Below are 21,914 nucleotides of genomic sequence, written 5' to 3'. Positions count from 1 at the left end.
AATCTCCAGGCCAGAATACTTAAGTGGGTAGGCGTTCCCTTTTCCAGGGGATCTTCCCAACCCATGAATCAAACCCAGGTCTCCTGCATTGCAGGCAGATTCTTTACCAGCTGAGCCACCAGGGAAGCCCAAGAATACTGGAGTGGGTAGCCTATCCCTTCTCCAGGGGATCTTCCTGACCCAGGAATTGAACCAGGGTCTCCTGCATTGCAGGCGAAGTCTTTACCAGCTGAGCTACCAGTTCAGTTCAGTTCAGTCGCTCAGTTGTGTCCGACTCTTTGCGATCCGGTGAACCGCAGCACGCCAGGCCTCCCTGTCCATCACCAGCTCCCGGAGTTTACTCAAACTCATGCCCATCAAGTCGGTGATGCCACCCAGCCATCTCATCCTCTGTCGTCCCCTTCTCCTCCTGCCCCCAATCCCTCTACCAGGGAAGCCCTTAATTCCTTAAGTACAGGGCAATCTACACAATAATGGCAAAGGCTTTCACCAGTAGGTGTCACTGTAACTAAGTGATATATGTTTTAAAAGCCCACCCTCCAAGGGCAGAGGTTTAAGAAGAAACAAAGATGGGCATGGATGTGCAGTATATGCACAAATTTGAAATGCAACCATTTAAAGAACTATAATTCAGATGTCTCTCCATCAACCATCATGATTCCAAAGCTACATATTTCCCTATTTTTCATCTCCAAGAGAACTAAGGATTTGAAAATTTGATTATTAGTAAAATACTGAAGTTCTTATAAATTCCAAGACTTTCATCTACTTCCCATTTCTGTCAACATCATTCCATAGTGAATTTTCAAGACAAAGAAATGAACAAGAATTGTCTTATCTTTCCTCCCAGCTCTCACCATACTGATATCCTGGGAAAGGGGATTCACTTTAACATCCCTCCCAAACTAATTATAATTACCTATTATTATTCAGACTTATGATTAAAAATTCATTTAGGGAATTCCCTGGTGGTCCAGTGGCCAAGACTCTGAGTTCCCAATGCCAGGGGCCCAGGTTCCATTCCTGGTCAGGGAACTAGATCCATATACTGTATCTAAGAGTTTGCATATCTCAACCAACAGTTTGAATACCACAACTAAAGATCCTGTATGCCTCAACGAAGATGGAAGATCAAAAATTCCTAGTGCTGCAAAGACTTGCCATAGCCAAGTAAACAAACTTAAAAATAAAATAAAATTCATTCAAATATATGTTAATATATACCAGAGGAAAGCTGTGGAGGAGGAACATAAAGGTTAAGAGAACAAAGTCGGGAATTCCCTGGAGATCAGGGGTTAGGACTCTGTACTCTCATTGCTCAGGGTCCGGGTTCACTCCTTGGTCAAAGAACTGCAAGCAGTGCAGCATGGTGGAAAAAAAAGTAAGACACACTTTAGATGAACTGACGGTCCGGTGGTTAAGACCCCACACTTCCAATGCAGGGGGGCACAGGTTCGATCCCTGGTCAGGGAACTAAGATCCCACACACCAAGCAGTAGAGGTAAAGGAAAAAAAACAGATGAACACAATTAATTCTAACTGTTTATATTCAACAACTGACATTTTAAATTACTGAGAGCCTCTGATGATTAAAATTAATAAGGGCCATTACATGCACTGTAATGCACTATAACGGTACAATTGGACAAACCTAGGTATGACTCCTGGTTTCATCACTTTCTGCCAAGGAACTTCTCTGAGCCTTCACTGGCAAAAAGGATATTGAGATAACTACTAACATTACCTAGCACTGTTCCTGGCACTTAGGAGATGCTCAATAAATCACTACATATTAAGAAAATGAAAGAAAGGTTAAATGTGAATTTTAATGTTGTTTTCCTCCCATCTATACATATACCCTTACTATCCACAGTATGTTCTTTTGAATTTATCTAAGGGAGTTTTAACATCAAATTCAATCATTAGTGTTTAAAATAGCAACAATAAAATACTGTAAAGCAAAGAATAAAATGCATACTAATCTAACATTTTGTTTCTACTCACTGGATTTACCACTGAAAAAGGATAATCATATTGAAGTCTTCAAATTATACGTAATTCATTAATTACCATTAAAAATCGCTTGGGGTTGATTAGTAATGCAAAAATAACTGTTCCGAATGCACAGTGTAGTTTTGAAAAGAAGAAGTGTGGATAAAATTTCATGTTTTCAGAAAATTTCCTAGATAAAATATAGCAAGGAGATGCTGTGTGATGGTAAGAGCATGAAAGAATGCTGAAGCAAAGCACAGATATATACAGTAAAGAGAAGTACTTCATACTCAAATACCCTAGAGGCTCTCGGTAACAAGACCAAATTAATTTCTCTAGTGGGTCCCGAAGAAAAATTAATAACAGTGGCTATCTACCAGGATCCCCTGGAGGAGGAAATGGCAACCCACTCCAGTACTCTTGCCTGGGAAATCCCATGGACAGAGAAGCCTGGCTGGGCTACAGTTCACAGGGTTACAAAAGAGTGGGACACAATGTAGCAACTAAACCACCACCACCACATTCTAAGAAAACTCTTTTTTTTTTAACTTTTTATTTTACCCTGGAGTATAGTTGATGAACAGTTTTGACAGTTTCAGGTGTACAGCAACTGATACAGTTTACATATACACGCATCTATTCTTTTTCAAATTCTTCTCTCATTTAGGTTGTTACATAATATTGAGCAGAGTTCCCTATGCTATAGAGTAGGTCCTTGTTGGTGATTTATTTATTTATTTTTGGCTGTGCCACATGGCATGTGGGAACTTAGTTCCCTGACCAGGGATTGAACTCCCAGCCTCCTCAGTGGAAAACGCAGTCTTAACCACTGGACCACCAAGGATGTCCTTGGTTATCTATTTTAAATACAGCACTGTGGGACTTCCCTGGTGGCGTAGTGGGTAAGAACCCACCTGCCAATGAAGGGGACATGGGTTTGATCCCTGCTACGGGAAGATTCCACATGCTGCAGAGCAAGTAAGCCATGTGCCACAGCTACTGAGCTCAAGTTCTAAGGCCCACAAGCCACAACTGCTGAAGTCCACGTGCGGCAACTACTGACTCCTGTGTGCTGAGCGCCTCTGCTCTGCAACAGGAGACACCAGGATTAGAAGCGTGCGCACCACAACTAGAGAGTAGCACCTGTTCTGAGCAACCAGAGAAAAGCCCACATGCAGGCAATGAAGACCCAGCACGACCAAAAATAACAAATACATTATAAGACAGATAAATATAGCAGTGTGTACATGTCAATCCCGAACTACCCAACAATCCTTTCCCCCAATGAATAAGATTCTTAAAAATATAAGTAGAATAGTAATAATAAAGTACCATTAACAGTGGTGGTGGTGGTGGTCGTTTAGTCACTTAGTTGTGTCTGACTCTCTGCGACCCCATGGACTGTAGCCCACCAGGCTCCTCTGTCCATGGAATTCTCTAGGCAAGAATACTAGAGTGGGTTGCCATTTCCTTCTCCAAAAAAGGGGGTGAATATATCCAAAATTCTACCATCCCAACAAATTATTATCTTTCTCCATCTTCCCCTCAATTACTATTTATCTGTACAAATAACCTTTACAAATTTGTAATCATAATACAGTAGCATTAAGCATAAAAATCTGAACCAATATTAAGAAGTAACTCTTTAGAGGACTCCTGATGGCCCAGTGATTAAGACGCTGCACTTTCAGGGCAGGGGGTGCAGGCTGGATCCCTGGTCGGGGAACTAATATTCTACATGCTACATGGCACAGCCACGAAAAAAAAAAAGTAACTCTGGATCCATACTATTCTGAGATGCCTGAAGTGAACATGTAAATAGGCACTTACATGTTGGGGACCTTTTAATGATAGGGCTAAGTTTACGCATGAGTAATGCCCACAGTATAATTAGGTAATATGATGTAGTACAGCTGATATTTTAACACTCCCCCACCATAAACTGCAAGGTAACTTTTAATATAACTAAATTTCCCTTCATCTTAATTTGTCCAGATTACTAGATAAGTACTAAAAGCCCCAGTGTTACAGAAACACATCACAGCTTTAAACTGTCAATGACAGTATGAGAAAAGGAAAAAAGACAGAAAAGCTACTCCATGAAAATATACCGATGCTCATTTATGCATCTATGTACTCCTTTTCCTAAAAGGTTTCCTTCCACTTTTGCTTACTATGGCATTTTACTTAATATATTTTCAGCTTTCTGTTCTCTGTTCTTTTAATATTGATTACGTATATGAACCAATCAGCAAACATACTGAGTATTCTTATTCTAAGAAAATGACTTCAAATGAGAAAACTGTATGCTCTATTATATTCTATATTAAAAATAAAGAAATCTTGAAACTACTTGAGTATTTAATACAACAAAAGAGAAATAAGCTGTGGCAAACAACTTGATAAAATATTACAGTAATTTAAAATCACTCCTCTGGAAGTGAAATATAAAACAAGGATCCCTACTATTGTGACTGTTATTTAACAAGAATGAAATGAGATGTAAATATTAGCAAGGAGTAGGTAAAATTATTTGTAGATGACAATATACCTGGAAAATCACTAAAAATTACTGAAAGCAATGAGGCTGCAATATAGCCACTATATATTAACACACATAAACCAGTATTATTGGTTGAATAATATTTCATCAAATGGATATGTTCCTTATGTTTACCCACTGCACATTCAGGTTGTTTCCACCTTTCAGCTATTATGAACAGTGCTGCTATTTCTGTGTGGATGTGTTTTCATACATTTCTGTGTGGATGTATGTTTTCATTTCTCTTAGAAATATACCTAGGAATACAATCACTCACTCAATAAAATTTTAATCTAAAAAGTATAAACAGTGATGTTCATCACAGCATTACTTGTAACAATGAAATTTTAGGGTGGGAAAAAAGTACATCAGTAGAGTTAAGCACATCCTAGTACTAACATACCATGAAATTTCCAGACAATTATTTAAAATGATGATGATATTTGTTATTTATGAAAAATGTATATAATATACTGTTCAGTAACAATAATATTATGAAGCACTGTAAAGAGCATAATACTATTTTAGTATTAATAAAACAATATATAGACTTCTTTGTAAATTGTACACAAAGGTACAAAAATATGGCTGGAAGGATGAGCACCAAAATTTCAACAATGATTATCTTTGCATAGTTAAAGTTCAATTAATTTTTACTTTACTTTCTGAATTATTTTTATTGTTTAATGCTTTCACCAGTACCACTTAAACAAGTTACTTAAAAACATATTTAGGGGGGAAAAAAATATATATATATATATTTAGGGAGTGTCCTGGTGGCCTAGTGGTTAAGATTCCAAGCTTTCACGGCCTTAGCATGGGTTAAGTTTCTGGTTGGGGAACTAAGATCCCACAAACTGAGCAGCATGGCCAAAAATAAAAAATTGAATTAAAAATATTTTTTCCTACATCAAAGGTAATGCTTAAAATCTTTCAAGCTAGGTTTCAACAGCAAGTGAGCTGAGAACTTCCAGATGTACAAACTCGATTTAGAAGAGGTAGATGAATCAGAGATCAAATTGCCAACATTTGCTGGATCATAGAGAAAACAAAGGAATTCCAGAAAAACGTCTACTTCTGCTTCATTGACTACATGAATGAAGTCATGTGGATCACAACAAACTTTGGAAAACTCTTAAAAAAGAGATGGGAATACCAAACCACCTTACCAGTTAGGACTGGACATGGAACAATGGACTGGTTCAAAATTTGTACAGAGTACGTCAACACTGTAAATTGTCACCCTGCTTATTTAACTTCTATGTAGAGTATATCATGCAAAATGCCAGGTTGGATGAAGCACAAGCTGGAATCAAGATTGCCGGGAGAAATATCAACAACCTCAGATGTGTATATGATAACCATTCTAATGGCAAAAAGTGAAGAGGAACTAAAGAGCCTCTTCATGAGAGTGAAAAGCTGGATTAAACCTCAACATTCAAAAAACTAAGATATGGCATCTGGTCCTATCATTTCATGGCAAACAGAATGAGAAAATAGGAAACAGTGACAGATTTTTTTTTCTTGGGCTCCAAAATCACTATGGATGGTGACTGCAGCCATAAAATTAAAAGATGCTTATTCCTTATAAGGAAAGCTGTGACAAACCTAGACGGTTTATTATAAAGCAGAGACATCACTTTGCTGACTAACGTATGTATAGTCAAAAGCCATGGTTTTTCCAGTAGTCATGTATGGATGTGAGAGTTGGACCCTAAAGAAGGCTGAGGACCAGGACCAAAGAATTGATGCTTTTGAATTGTGGTGCTGGAGAAGACTCTTCAGAGTCCCTTGGATTGCAAAAAGATCAAACCAGTCAATCCTAAAGGAAATCAACCCTGAATATTCATTAGAAGGACTGATGCTAAAGCTCCAATACTTTGGCCAACTGATGTGTAGAGTTGGCTCATTGGAAAAGACCCTGATGCTGAGAAAGATTGAGGGCAGGAGGAGAAGCGGGTGACAGAGAATGAGAAGGTGGGAGAGCAGCATCACCCACTCAATGGACATGAGTTTGAGCAAACTCCAGGAGTAAGTGAAGGACAGGGAAGCTTGGCATGCTGCATGCAGTCCTCTCTCTCTCTTTAGTCGCTAAGTCGTGTCCGACTATTTTTTTTTTGTGTGTGTGTGTCCGACTCTTGCGACCCCATGGACTGTAGCCTGCCAGGCTCCTCTGTCCATGGGATTCTCCGGGCAATAACACTGGAGTGGGTTGCCATTTCCTTCTCCAGGGGATCTTCCCAACCCAGGAATCGAACCCGGGTCTCCTGCATTGCAGGCAGATTCTTTACTGACTGAGCTATGAGGGAAGCCCTCCATGGAGCTGCAAAGAGTTAGACATGACTAAGTGAATGAACAAGTTTTCTCATTTTAGCTCTAGAGATCTCTATAAAGTGAATGCTTTGAACTTTCCCATTTTCCATACTGAACTGTAATTTACATAGCAGTCCTTTGTGAGCAACCAGTGTTTTCCCATTAGATAAGTTATTCTGTACCCATAGGTTTGTGCTACCAAACATACTCTGTATAAAGAAAAACAGAGGTGGTTCCTGCCCTGTTCCTGTAGGCATTTAAGATCTAAAACACTGACATACCTAGAACTATACAAAGAATATCTACCAAATGTCTCAGATATCTGGATGTATTTGTACACTTAAGAATCTACATTACCAAGACAGGTAGGTGCAGGAAAAAAAAAAAATCTACATTACCACAAAGAAGTGAGAAGAATATAATCATCATCCTTGCTCTATAGGTGAGCAGAAGTCAAGAAATTCCAAAATCACTAACTTAAGTCGGTTCAGCCCTAACCAATTTTTCTCAATTTTCTACTCTCCTTTTGCACCAGAAGATTAAAACAAGTGAGTTTACACACACACAATCAAAACAATCATTAATTGATAAAACCACACAATTAACAGCAATTTTTTTAAATTTTAAGAGGGCAAATTTTGTAAGCTTTAATATTTGTAATATATCATTTTGTGAACTGGGATATAGGTTAAAAAAAAAATCCACTGTATTATCCTTTAAACCTGCCTAGATGTCCTAAATCATTTCTTAATCATTTTTGAAGGGCTGGGCCTTATTGGGGTTTGGGGGTGAGATAGGTGAGACAGGAATTAGCTGAGAGTAAAAAAGAAAGTAAAACAATGATTTAGTAAAACCAAGTTCTAGAAAGGTAAAAGGAAAAAATAAAATTGTTTTAACATACAGAAAACCAAACAACTCAAGAACACAGGGACAGAAAAATAACTCACTGAAACAAAAATTAAGAAACCTAATTATCATTAGGTGGAGAGTCAACAAAGTGTTCATCAAGAATGTTTTTCTAGCAAACAATCTGCACCAAGTTTATAACCAAGCCAACAAGAGATAAAGAAACAGAAAATTCATGGGTAATCCAACTACTGTTTTTACTAGAATGGTTTATGAAAGAACAAAGGATACTGGCTGGACTTTACTTCCTTTGGCAGTTGTTGTAGTTTAATGACTACACCAATGGGCAAGAAATATAATGGGCAAGAAAGAATGCAAAGATCTTAGACACAACTTGCAAGAGCAGCCTTCAGCTAAGTAATCAAAATCCTACTTTTAACTGAATGGTAGGACAGAACTTCTATTGAGCTATGGGCACTAATGTGTGTTGAGGATCAATATTATGTTATCGCCCTCATTTAATCCTAGTAATTCCATGGGGGTAAATACTATACTGACCCTCTTCTTGTACAGAGAGGATGAAGAACTTCCCCTCAGTCACGCAGCCAGTTAAGAAGCAAAGCTATGATCTGAATCCTAGTATGTCACTCCCCTGTCTATACTAAGTATCTCACTCAGGACACACCTTTTCTTTCACAAAGGATCTTCAATTACTGCTAGTTTCAGAACTGGACTTATTTCATCCAGCTAAACTGTTTCCCCTTATACGACACAGGATGTGAGATGTGTTCATCTGCAAAAACAACATTTAAAACACAACCCCACAGTATTCTGGCTCTAAGATCCCACTTACAGTCAGTCATCTATTTCTCATCCAAAATAGTACTAACTAAACAGAATAACTTTCCAACAACTGTTCCCAATCTCGCAATAATTTTGTGGATTTTTATATTGTACTTTCAAAGAGTCATTTCATTTTCCCTCCTAACAGCTGCGTAACAACAACAACAAAAAGAGTTCTCTTTAGCAAGCACCTGAGTTTGCTCATAGTACCAATGTCTCACAGGAGGTTGGGAATAGAAATAGGGGTAGTGGGGAGGGGATATAAGAAAACAGGAGACATGACACAATATGACTCATTCATAAACACACCTATTCAAGTGCAGCAGTAGGTTTAATCATCAACTTCCATTTCAGGTTTCAGAATGCAACTGCAAGGGGCTGATAGTGCTGTTTGAACCAGAACTAGAAAAAACCTCTAAACCTGACTTCTGAACAGAAGCTTATGCTTTCCAAACATAACCTTTAATTGGGTTGGCCAAAGTTTGTTCAGGTTCTTCCATCACATCTTATGGAAAAACCAGAACAAACTTTTTGGTCAACCCAAAATTTTGGTTTCTTCTATGTACAATACTGTAGACCACGCTGAGCACAATGCCAAGTTGGTCCAAACAATCCTCTACAGTGGCCCCAGGATGTCTTCCTTTTATGAGGGGGTTTTCAGATGATGCAACATTAGTAATCCTTCGTGACACTGTCATCAAGAGAATCATTCTGGACAAAGTTATCTATAATACTGAGGTTTTATGAGGCTAAAAAAAAAAAGTCTGCTGTAAGTTTGATGCTTAGCTTTTTGGAAATGGACAAATCTCTTGGTTGGTACCACTTTTATTTTAATATTTTAAAAAAATATTTATTTGGCTGTTCTGAGTCTTAAGTTATGTCACATGGGATCTTTAGTTGTGGCATGCGGGATCTAGTCCCCAACCACAGATTGAACTTGGGCTCCCTGTCCTGGGAATGTAGAGTACTAGCCTCTGGACCACCAGGGAAGTCCCAGTACCACTTTTATTTATTGAATATTTATTCATTTAATAAATCTTTATTTATTTATTATAGCACAGGCTCTAGGGCAAGTGGGCTTCAGTAGTTGTGGCACATGGGCTCAGTAGTTGTGGCTCCTGGGCTCTAGAGCACATGCTCAATAGTTGTGGCACATGAGCTTAGCATGTGGGATCCCCCCTGGATCAGGGATGGAACCTGTGTCCACTACATTGACAGGTGGATTCTTTACCACTGAGCCACCAGGGAAGCCCCAGTACCACTTTAAATAGCATCAAATTCCTTTGCAAGCAAAGCAATGATTGAAACAGTCCATGGAGTAATAATTTTCAATACTAAGAAAGTAGTACTGGAAATGAAGGTGCCTATTTCATATAATCTCTATTGCATGTGCCTATTTCTTAAAATTGTAAATGCCCAGTTCTTAAATTTTAACGGTAAGACACATCTGGATAATGTAATAGAGTAATATTTTATAATACCTCTATCCTGGTTATTCTAATAAAATTTTAAGACTTAAATTAATTAGTCATCATGATGCTTTCAGGAATAAATCAAAGACCTATTAGTAATTAAAGTCTGGATGCATCTGAATTTCACATTTCAGTTAAAAATAATACAATGTCATCATATGTTAGTGCTTTAAGACAGCTCTGATCAGGTATTTGACTAAAAGATTAATTACCACTACACCAAGATACCTGGCCATGCTACAATTTCCTAAAACTCTATATGAGCTAAAGAGGAGGATATCCCATATGGGATAAAAGGACAATTGTCATTTTCTGGGGCTCACAGGGGTCAATGAATCAATTTCAAAAAGGGAAATGCTTGCCAGCAACAAGCCATCTTTGCTTTCTGTAGTCATTTGTGTATAAGGAATCAAAATTAAAAGGTAAGCAATAACCAGTTACCTAAGAATGATTTATCTTTAAAAGTACGCTTGGGACTTCCCAAGAGGTTCCAAAGTTAAGACTCTCTGCTTCCACTGAAGGGGGCCCAGATTCAATCCCTGGTCAGGGAACTAGATCCCATGTGCTGCGACTAAGAGCTCACATACTATAACTAAAGATATCGTGTGCTCCAATGAAGAGCTGGAGGAGCTAAATAAATAAATATTAATAGATAAATAAATGAATTTTTTAAAAAGGAAGGAAATCCTGTCACATACTGCAAAGTGGATGAGCTTATGAGACATTATGCTAAATGAAATAAGCTTGTTGCAAAAAGACAAATACTGTATGATTCCACTTGTATGGTATACATTAGTAGTCAAATTCATAGAAATACAAAGTAGAATAATGGCTGCAAAGGTCTGGGAAAGGAGGGGAAATAAATACCTTCAGAGGTATAGACAGTGTTTAGATTTTTAAGATGAAAAAGTTTTGGAGACCTGTTGCATAACATGAGTATACCTAACACTATTGACCTGTTCACTTAAAAGGGTTAAGATGGTAAATTTTATGTTATGTGATTTTTACCACATCTAAAAATAATTACTTAGGGACTTCCCTGGTGGTCCAGTGGTTAAGAACCCGCCTTGCAACTCAAGGAAAACGGATCTGATCCCTGGTTGGGGAACTAAGATCCCACAGGCCACGGAGCAATGATCCCAAGCACTACGATGACAGAGCCCATCTGCCACATCTACTGAGCCCATGCACCACAATTAGAGAGTCTGTGCGCCTCAACAAAAGGTCCCACATGACTCAACTAAGATCTGACACAGACAAATAAATAAGAAAAAAAAAAATCAGTTTAGAAAAAAAACTATATTGCTTTGCATATTCTTTCATCTTAAACAATTTTTCCCTAAAACTGCATAAATGCCAGGGATTTAATAGTGACCAAAGAAAAATATCATTAAGTACATCACAAAATTTATACAAATCTCTTCCCTCTTGCCATGCGTCTGCTTTTACAAACTTGAGCCAAAATTATAGGCAAAAAGTTTAAGTATTTAAAGGGCATGACAACATTTTTAATTAAAAATTAACAACCTGACAATATATGACACAGTACAAGGAGACTAATTTAAATCCAAAATACTGTGGGGCCCTATTATCTCATATATTTTGCTATAACTCTCAGGATTAGTTGTAAAAACTCTATGTATGGTTAGTTGTTCAGATGTATCCAACTCTTTGTGTTCCCAAGGACTGCAGCCCACCAGGCTCCTCTGTCAGGCAAGAATACTGGAGTGGTTGCCTCTCCAGGGGATCTTCCCAACCCAGGGATCAGATCCAGGCCTCCCACACTGCAGGTGGATTCTGAACTGGTCCCCCTAAATGCACTACATGTAGGTAACTGCAGCACAACAGCAACTGGAGCTCCAAGAAGGCAAGGGACAACACCACCTGTTTCAATGAATTCCAAGAACCTAACACATTTGACATACAATAAATGCTCAATAAATTTCATTAAACTTGTCTATGAACGAAGCATCAAAAATTAGAACCCACTTCCACTTAACACTTTTGCATCTAATTCTTAAGCCTGTAGGGAGCAGTTAACATTACTAAGTATACTGGTGTTCAGTAAATGCCTATGTAAGTTAACTGAACCATGAGTATTATTGCATTTCTTAACAGCATTTAAGGATAAATAAGGAGGCCATTCAAAACGTAATAATGCCAACAGATAATCTTTTAAAAGAATACCAAAAGAAGCAAAAAAAATTTCTCAATGATATAAAAAATTTCCAAATACAGTTTTCAGAGTTATAGGCTTTTTACCTTCTTTAAGACAAATGGGATGAATAAAGATTCAAAAAAAAAAAAAAAAAAGACAAGTGGTCTGTATACACTTAAAGTACATTTTTCTTTACAAGTGCAAGAAACTGCCAAAGAATCCTAAGCAGATTACTTTCAGATGTACCATCAGTAACTGTTAAGAAATATTATGCATTGTCTATCTAGGGCCTGGACAAAATCAGGCCCTATACAGTTTCTCAAAGGTTTCTTTAGGACTTCCCTGGTGGTCCAGTAGTTAAGAATCTGCCTGCCAACACAGGGGACATGGGTTCAATCTCTTGGGGAACTAGATTCCACATGCTGAGGGGCAACTAAGACCATGCACCACAACCACTGAGCCCCTGAACCCTAGAACACATGCTCTGCAACAAGAGAAGCCACCACAATAAGCCTGCACACAGCAACTTGAGCAGCCCCACTTGCCGCAACTAGAGAAACCCCACGCACAGCAACCAGCACAGCTAAGAATACATAATTTTATTTAAAAAAAAAGGTTGTTAAATCATATCCCCTAGTACATCAAGAGATATGCATATACTATTTAATCAGAAATATGGGAGTAGAAGGAAGACACCGAAAGGAAATTTTCAGAATAAAATGGAAAAGAATAGGGACAATAAAGAGAAAGTTTGCTATAAAAATGTCTCAAGTGCATCAAGGAAAAAATTAGGATCAGGGAAACATATCACATCTTCCTAGCAGGAGGGAAAAAGGAGGTTGGGGAATGTGCTGTGTTGTGCTTAGTCGCTCAGTCGTGTTGACTCTCTGTGACCCAATGGACCGTATGCAGGCCACCAGAATCCTCTGTTCATGGAGACTCTCCAGGCAAGAATACTGGAGTGGGTTGCCATGCCCTCCTCCAGGGGATCTTCCCAACCCAGGGATCGAATGCAGGGCTCCCATATTGCAGGCATATTCTTTACTGAGCCACCAGAATAATATTCTCACGCCCATATAACACAGAGGACCTTCATGCTTTCAAAAAACTGATTATGAAAATCTCTGACTTCTCTTTTACCATCTTGCTCCTTCCTTCCTTAACGTACTCATCATATCATTGATTATTTACATTTCATTCAATTAAATAAATTCAAATTAATAGATCTGGTTATAACAAATTCTGATCCATAACAAAGTTTATAAAAAGACTGTTGAAAAAAAAAAAAAGGGCTGTTGATTTAACCATGCTTTTTGCTTCTTTTTTTTTTTTTTCTATTTTTTGTCTTAAGTTACAAATTTAACTCTTCAAAATAACTGAACTGGGTCAAAAAACAAATCCATTTTTCTTTCTTTTTTTTTTCAAATCCATTTTTCTACAAGAGAGTAGTAGTGTAGTGGAAATGATATTGATCTGAAGTCAAAAGATCTGTCACTGTAAATTTTGTCAATGACCTCTGACAAGTCACTGAATCTTTCTACACCTTAGGCTGTCAAAAGGAGAGTACTAGAGGGGATGAGGTTTCCAACTCCAGCAATCCTCAGTTTAACTGCTATTAACATGGAGAGTCCGGTTTAATTATAATATGTTTGCAAAGAGCTATAACTTCTAAGCAATCCAAACAGTGTCAAGTTAATGAAGAACACATGGAATAATCTGGAAAGCTCCATCTCAATAGCATTTAACCTTATCTGGATTACTTGCAGCAGACATTTGATTTACTATGAAAACCATTAAAAATTTTTTTTCTCAGAAATGTAGATTTTTTTGCTTTGCTTTAGTTTTGGTTTGGCTGCACCTCGAAGCACGACCAGTGATTGAACACAGGCCCACAGCAGTGAAAGCCCTGAGTACTAACCACTGGACCTCCAGGGAACTCCCTCAAACACGTAGATTTTTAACTGATTCTCTCATCTCAAAAAGGGCACGTCTTTGTCTTGACCTGGGTATTTTAATTTTTATTATTTATTGTGTACACATTAAATTATTAATTTTGTACATAGATATAGGGTGAGAAAGATTCAGAGTAAATCAGGTAGGTACACCCAAACTTGTCAAACAAGTAATATTGCCAGAGTTTAAAAAGCACTGGAGCAGAAGTACAAATTCAAATTATAGTCCAGATTTAACCAATTCTGAAGGAAAAAAACTTTCTTCAGAAACTTTTTCAGGGTCTTCTAAAGGGACCAATTCTTAAAACCTAGCAAGGCATTAACAATGTAGTCACAGTGTGGACATATACCTTTTAAATAATGCGTCAGCGCTGCAGATCTAGTATAATAAGGTTAAATGTTAGGGATAATACTATTTTGACATGCCTTCCAAAAGAAATATGAAAAATATGCTTGTTTTTCAATTAAATGGCAAACTGAAAAATTTCAACTAATTATTATCTATTAATGTTTACCCAAATCAGTAACTTACAAAACATTATGTAATACAGCTTTTCTACAGGTGTTCCTCTTACATTTAAAATATTTTCAAGGAGGGAAAACAAAACAATTAGAACCAAGAAATGAACAGAACTACATTTTTAGTGCCAACATTTATATGCTAGAATAACATATATACATTTATATGTAGAATAATTAAAGGGAAAAGGAGATCTGAGAACAGAACAGATACTAAATTTTTCCAAAACACTAGGCACCCTTGTGCTCTTGTTATTTAATTAAGAACTAAAAGGACCAAATTACACAATACAACGTGATTTAACAATGACATCATTGACAGAAAGCCACTGGAATAAATAAATAGGAGCAACTGAAAAAGTCTCAAGACTGTCTTCTCAGTCTTTCCAAATCAATCAAGCACCTAGATTTTAAAGGAGATCTTTAAAGGAGATCTTTTTATAAGTGTATTTCATTTAAAACACACTTATAAAATTGTACTAAAAAAAGCAAATGATGCTGAAACATTTGATGTTATAGTCAATAAAAGTATATTATTTTAAAATAGAAAATTTTCTTGTATGACCCTTTGCACTAGAATGATAATTCTGGACACATTTAAACCATCTAAACCTACTTAACACTTATGTTCAAATGCACTAGTCTAAAATACAACTCTGTTAACAAAATAGGTCTCAGCAATCTGACCCCAAGTTTAGCGACACTGTTGGCAAACCAACTCTGGTATCGCATTCAACTTAACTTCTAAGAGGAGACATTTTCCTGACCCCAATAAAACTGAGCAGATGTGAAATTTTTATTTTTAGTGTCTGAAATTTGCTTCTTGAGTGAATTACAGCCATCAAGGAAATATGTTTTATTCTCTTGCCAAAGCCCAGTCCTGCACTCTTTATTAGGCAGAACTCCCACGAAGTCATCCAAACTAAGTCTTTCAAAACTGGCCCCTCCTCAACCTTGGGGAAGAGTTTTCTGAATTTAGCCAGGGCTGAGAAAAAAATCTGAAGCCTGAAGCTTTAAAATAAGCAAAACAAAAAAACCCCAAACCGAGATCTGAGCGTGTAACTAAAGAGTGTTGATAAAAGGATAAAGGGGACAGTGTTAATTTGAAAAAAAAAAAAGGAAAAGCTGCTCACTTAAAAAATAAAAACAAAAACTAAGAGCCCATAGATCATTTCAAATTACTGGGTGGTCCATTCTTCACTACCACCCACCAGTGGCAGAGTTGTGAAAAACAGGAATACAGAGATGGGTGCCTGATTTGGGGTCTAAGTTTGTGCCTTTGCCTGTATATTCAAGCAAACAAATAAACATAATAAAAGTCAACAAGAGAACTTAGAAAAGTTTTAAAAGATGACTTAAAAATAATAAATGTGGGAATTCCCTGGCAGTCCAGTAGCTGGGACTCTTTGATTTCACTGCTAGAGGTGGGGGGTGGGGGTGTAAGGGTTCAATCCCTATTCAGGGAACTAGCATCTTATGAGAAGCCATGCGGTAGGGCCAAAAAAAAAAAAAAAGACTAAATCTATTAAGTGACATAGAAGCTGCAGTCTTCCACAACCATTTAAAAATAATGTCTCCAAAAAAAAAAAAAAAAGAAAAGAAATAAATAAATAAAAATAATGTCTCCCTTTGCAGAGTGCTATCTATTACCTATCTTACAACATGAGTTCATATTCATGGCTCTTTCCACTACATCATACTGCCAAGAGACTGAGTTTTTCTAATAAAATAACTATATACCAGAAAAAGGGGTAAAATGAGAGACTTTGTAGCAGCCAGGCAACAACTAAAGAGTACTAAGCTTCCAGGAAATGACTGCATTATCTTTCATTAAGACTGAAGTCAGATCAATTGAAGGGGAAAAAATGTTGCACAACTATGACTAACCAGAAAGGAGGAAACACATATCTTCAAAAACCACTATTAATAAAGCAATCTCAACTCTCACAAAATGGCCTTTCAGAGCTTCATTCTCTTCTTAGTGAATGTCAAGCAGCTACTATCTTATAGAAAGGCATGCATTTTCTAGAGCTCAGAGACCATCAACAACAGCTAAGAAGGTAGCCCTATCCTATGACAAACTAAATGGCAGACTTCCCCAGACCATGATTTAGCAATGAAAGTATCTCATAACTGCTCCTTAGAGCCCGAGTTATAAAACGTTTACACATTGCAAGGATCCAAATTAATACTATCTACAACAATCTCAATAACTTAAGAGCAAAGAGAAAACACACACACAAATGTAGATTACCCAGAAAATGTCTAATTTTCCAAGCTGTTAGGTTCAGTTTTTATTAAACTTTCCCCATTTTTACTCACATAATTTTTAGCCTATAAACATTTGCCAGCTCTACAGCCTTAAATTTCAAAGTAACAAAAGTTATCTTATCCAAAAGATTTTTAACAATCTAAAGGATGTCCCAAGTTAAAACATGAAGTCTCTTGTCCCAAGTTAGTTAATAGGTAATGAATGCTCCAGACTAGAACTAACAGCAAGTAGTCTGTCTCATAACATATGTGCTTCCCAGTATCTCAAAGTCCTTATCTGGAAAATAAGGCAGAAGTATGAGATGATTCCTAAGGTCTCTTTCAGCTCTAACCTATGTTAAGATCTCCAATTCACTAAGAAAATTTCTGTCTGTTAAGGCTCAAAATGCAGTAATTTTAAACATACTACTACAAGACTGTAAGAAAGTACTGAACTTGAGCAGACCTCCCCATCACAGATTTTCCTAAACTGCAGGAGGCAGGAAATATGGTTGCCTATTTGTTACCCTCTCTTACATAAGAACCAATCTAAATAGAATGAGAACTCTTTATAATAAAAGTAAACAATTAACAAATGCACAGATACACCAACAGAAGTAGAAGTTCAGTGGTATTAAACTACTTCTCATCATAATTTTCTATATATCATGCCAGAATATAAAGATGCATATATATCCTAATGTGCTTCATTAAAGATTAGTTCTATCACCATGAAATTTAAAATGATAAACTCTAAATAAATTCTCACCATTTTAAATAGAGGTTTTAAATTTCAAATTAACCAATACTAGTAAAATACAGTTCAAAATAAATGACTGAATAGTGGTGTCAATTGGTTCAACATACATTTCAATATATACACCTCCTTGACAACTCTTCTCTTTCCCCTTCGAAGTTCTTACTTCTAATTCCTCTCAACTCCATCTCCCCACTCCATTCTGTGCCCCACTTCTGTTCTCTTCCACCTTTCAACCATATGCTCCTTTCAAAGCAGCCACTTTCTAGTGGCTCTCTAATCTAGAAGTATTAGAATCACTACCTAGGAGAATCACTACCTAAGAAACAAAAACAAAACAAAAAAAAATCACCTAGGAAGCTTATTAAAAATACACATTAATACTTTCGAGCTAAGCAGAAGTTGAAAAAATTAAACCTCAAAGGGTAGGCTCTTCTGGTTAACTAAAGATTAACCAGGGAACTTATTTTATTGAAGTCCTTTGGAATCCATTAGTTTTCCCCTGCTTGTGGTTTGTGAGAAATATCTGATGACTTAATAACTGCCCTACAGATAAGTTTACAATCCATTCTATCTACAGAAGAACCCTCAAGCCAAATAAAGCCCTCAAGGTAAAAATATTGTATATTTTTTAAAGGTTGCAAAAACAAAGAAGTACACGTAACTGAGAACTTATGTGGCCCACAAAGCCTAAAATAATTACTATCTGGCCCTTTACAGAAAAAGTTTGCCCACTCTTGTACTGTAGTACCAGACACTGAAAGTAGAGACCCCAAGGACACTGCCCAGAAATGCTCCTTTCTGGACAGACGACCTGAAGAGGGAAAAGTTTTCATTAAGTCAGCTCCAAATGACTTCATTGCTATTTCTCCGACTTGCCCTCAGAAGTATTGCCCTCAAAAGAGTCTACTCCCTCTTCTTTATTCAACAGTTTCAGCTAAGATGCTAAGTAGCTCTAGAGATAAATGCAAAAGATTTCAAGTCTTACCTGAGGCATTTGCTATCGCCAAGGGCAGGCTTGGAAGCTGGTGCACCTGGATTCCTGAAGCACCCAACGCACTGAGGTTAATGGTCTGGAGGCCAGGCATGGAGGAGAGCTGAGCAGCATTCACAGTGACTGTGCCGGCAGGGATGGAGGCAGCTGAGGCAATAGGTGTAAGGGTGGTACTGCTGCTGCTGGTCTGCCCCAAAGAAACACCCTGCATTGGGGCCAAGGTGATTGTCTGGGCTTGTGGGTTCTGAACTTGGAGGTTCTGCAGCTGAAGAGTCTGCCAGCTGACCTGTCCATTGGGCCCCACTGTTGGTGTCCGGATGATGATGGGGCCAGAGTTTGGAACAGCCTGAAGCTGAAGGTTCTGGAGGGTTTCCTGGGAGATAGCTTGAGTTGTAAAGGTCTGCCCTGACAATGGGGCGGCTTGGAGGGCCTGCAGGGCCTGTCCCCCTTGAACCAGTTGAGGCTGGATGAGAATTTGTTGTTGTTGCTGTGTCTGCTGGTTTTGCTCTCCCTCTTTTTGTTGACTTGCTTGCAGTGAACCTCCAGATGTCTGGTTCTGCTGGATGTTCAGAGTATCAGATCCCTGCAGCCCGCTGACCCTCTGTGGTGTCTGGCTCTGAGAGTTGGTCCCTGCTGATCCGCTGGTGGTAAAGTTCATAATTCCCATGTTGCTGGTGGTAGTAGTTGTTGAGTAGCTATTGGCATTGGTGAAAAAGGAGCTGGAACTGGCTTGTGAAGATACCAAACTGGCAGAACTGATGGCAGTCCCTGAGGTGACAGGCTGTGAGCCACTCTCCTGGGACCCAGAGCTGCTGATCGTGACTGCCTGAGAGCTAGGAGTCAAGGTAGCTGCAGAAACGCTGTTGACAGGTAGCAAGGTAATATTCCCATTCAGGGCCACTGGTACATTGGTCACATACTGAGTCTGTCCTGAGAGTACATTATTAGCCAGGCCTTGAAGGGGGACAGCCTGCTGGAGTAGGTTTGGCATAGCAGCAATGATGTTGCCTCCACTTCCTCGATTTGTGATGATCTGTTGGTTTGCACCTGGGATGATCTGTATCTGACCTGAACCATCCTGCTGCACTTGGGCCCCAGTGGCAGCAAACTGCAGCTGTTGCCCATCAACGGTCTGGAACTGTGGGATTACTTGATACTGAATATTAGGCATCACTCCAGGTAGTCCTGTCAGGACTTGCTGGTTCTGAAGGTTGGAGGTGGCAGCCACAACATACTGCCCACCGGAGACCGTGCGATTCTTGGAAGACTCACTGCCATTGTTGCCGTTGGTACTGCTGCCACTCTGTTCCTTCGAGGTAGGGGTAGCCCCAGAGGAGGAAGAGATGATCTGCCAGCCATTGGCACCCTGGGAAAGTTGTGTGGCTGTGAGGTCAAGCTCACCTGTGCCCCCTGACTGGCTTGGGCCCTGGGAGTTGTTGCTGTTTTCATTGGGTGACTCAATTCTGCTGCAAGTTGCTGCCAGCAGAGCCAAAGGGGATGGCTGGGATTCCTGGCCAGAAATAAGGGAGAGGAAAGGAGTTACTTTAGTGATACCCATTTGCCAGACCAGGGGGCAGTATACAAAAAATAAAAGTGTAACAGTGCAAAAGGGGAAAAAAAAGAAAAACCCAACCAAACAAAAAGTTGGATCTATCTATACTGTTGAAACTCTCATTTAGGGGGATCTCCAAGTCACTTGTCTCTCTGTGCTTACTTCCTTATCTATAAAATTGTTTAGCCATTCCCTTAAAATTTTTCTGTAAAAAGACAGTCCTCTAAGGATATTTACAGCCTCTCAGCACCTTCCCCACTGTGTCAGGATCATCACTTACCTGCCCTCCTCCTCCGCTGCTGCTGCTACTGCCTGTGCTGCTGCTTCGAGCCTGAGAAAAGGCACCACTACCATTTCCATTGCCCCCGTTATTGCCACCAACTCCTTTTTCAATCTTCACCACGGCTGTCATTTCATCCATGGAGTGATCTTGGTCTAAAAAGAATTTTAAAATAACTTTTAAATAACTTTTAAAATTGGAGAGAGCAAAAGGTAAAAGTGAGAATGGGTAAAAGAGGCTGTGATGAAACAAATGACTAACAGGAAGGTGAAAGGCGCCAGTATTTAAAAAAAAAAAAAAAAGGATTCGGGGAGAAGGAACAGTTGCAGACCAGTAGGATGTGATCTAGGCTCAGTGATGCCAAAACTGGACCTCAATTCTCCTTTGCACAAAATTAAACTCAGAAAACACTGAAAAGGTGCTTTTGGTACAGGAAATACGAGGGTCGGTGGGCATGTTGAAAAAGTAACCTGGGGGAAAAAAAGGATAGATAAGGCATAAAACATGTGGGTGGATGGAAAGTTTGCTAAAAACTAGGGTCAAAGGAAATGGAGAAAGAGAAAAACTCAAGTGTAAAAAGTAACAAGAGGAAAGGAGGAGAAAGGGGAAAAGAACAGATAAAAAGTTTGAGTGGGGAAACATTTATAAATACTAAAAGGGGCTAAAGAGGTCCAGGGGTTAGAAATCAAGCGATTCGGGGCGGCTAGAGGGCGGGCCCTAGAGGGAAAGGGCGGTTTCGGGGTGTGGGGCGTGGAAAGGGCGGGACGGTAGGGGGGAGGGGTAATTTACGGGGGGAGGGGTAATCTACGGCAGAGGGGGAAGGGGGGAGGGCCTTGGGGCCGGCGACGACCAGAGGGCGGACCAGGGAGGCGGTTGGCCCGGGCGGGGCCTGCTCTGCTCGGGCCGCCCCCGCGGCTCCAGCCCCCGGCAGGAGGAGCCTCAGGCGGGCAGCCGAGTAGTGGGGGGTAAGGCCCGTCCCCCGTGGCCGGGGCGGGCAGGGGGCGGGCGAGGCCACGCTGCCCCCTCCCCCGGGGCGGGTGGCCCATCCCCCTCCTCCTCCTCGGAGGCCCCGCCACTGCCCCTTCTCCCTCCCTTCCCTCCGCCCCGGGCGGGACCAAGGCCGCCGCCGCCGCCTCCCGCCCGCCCCCCCTCACGGCGGGGACCGCCCGGTCGGCCCTCGCGCGCGCCCCCTCACTCCCCTCCCACCCCTAAGCTTGGAGTGGACTCATCCTTACCGCTCATGGTAGCAGCTGAGGGACGAGCTCAAGGGGGTCCTGTCCGGGGGGGTTGGGGGGGGCCAGGAAAAACGCGGACGCTGACGAGGCAAGCGAACCCGGACCGGACAGGGAGGGGGGGGTAAGGAGGAGGGAGCAGCGCGCCACAAGCCCGGCCTAGGCCCCGCCCCTTTACTGCTGCCCCGCCCAATGAGGGAGGGAGATAGGAG

At 39.7% G+C, this 21,914-nt stretch overlaps 1 protein-coding gene across 4 annotated transcripts in view; it reads right to left on the bottom strand.

The window, feature by feature from the left end:
* Positions 1-21,814, bottom strand: part of SP1 (Sp1 transcription factor) — a 36,895-nt gene extending 15,081 nt beyond the window's left edge. The window contains exons 1-3 of one of the 4 annotated variants that reach the window (XM_043446426.1): positions 21,706-21,814; positions 20,471-20,625; positions 18,633-20,148 (exon numbers count right to left, since the gene is read on the bottom strand). In XM_043446426.1, coding sequence (XP_043302361.1) covers positions 18,633-20,148; positions 20,471-20,625; positions 21,706-21,712 — 1,678 coding nt within the window. In that variant the 5' untranslated portion in view covers positions 21,713-21,814. Of the gene's footprint in view, positions 1-18,632; positions 20,149-20,470; positions 20,626-20,801; positions 21,193-21,705 lie in introns of those variants that run through there. The other 3 variants (XM_043446427.1, XM_043446425.1, XM_043446424.1) reach the window with 3 other exon arrangements.
* Positions 21,815-21,914: the final 100 nt, after the last annotated feature.

This window comes from Cervus canadensis, chromosome 25, assembly GCF_019320065.1.
Source record: "Cervus canadensis isolate Bull #8, Minnesota chromosome 25, ASM1932006v1, whole genome shotgun sequence".
NCBI classification, from domain to species: Eukaryota; Metazoa; Chordata; class Mammalia; order Artiodactyla; family Cervidae; genus Cervus; species Cervus canadensis.
Note: the sequence above shows the minus strand (reverse complement) of the source record. Positions and strands in the feature narration are given on the sequence as shown.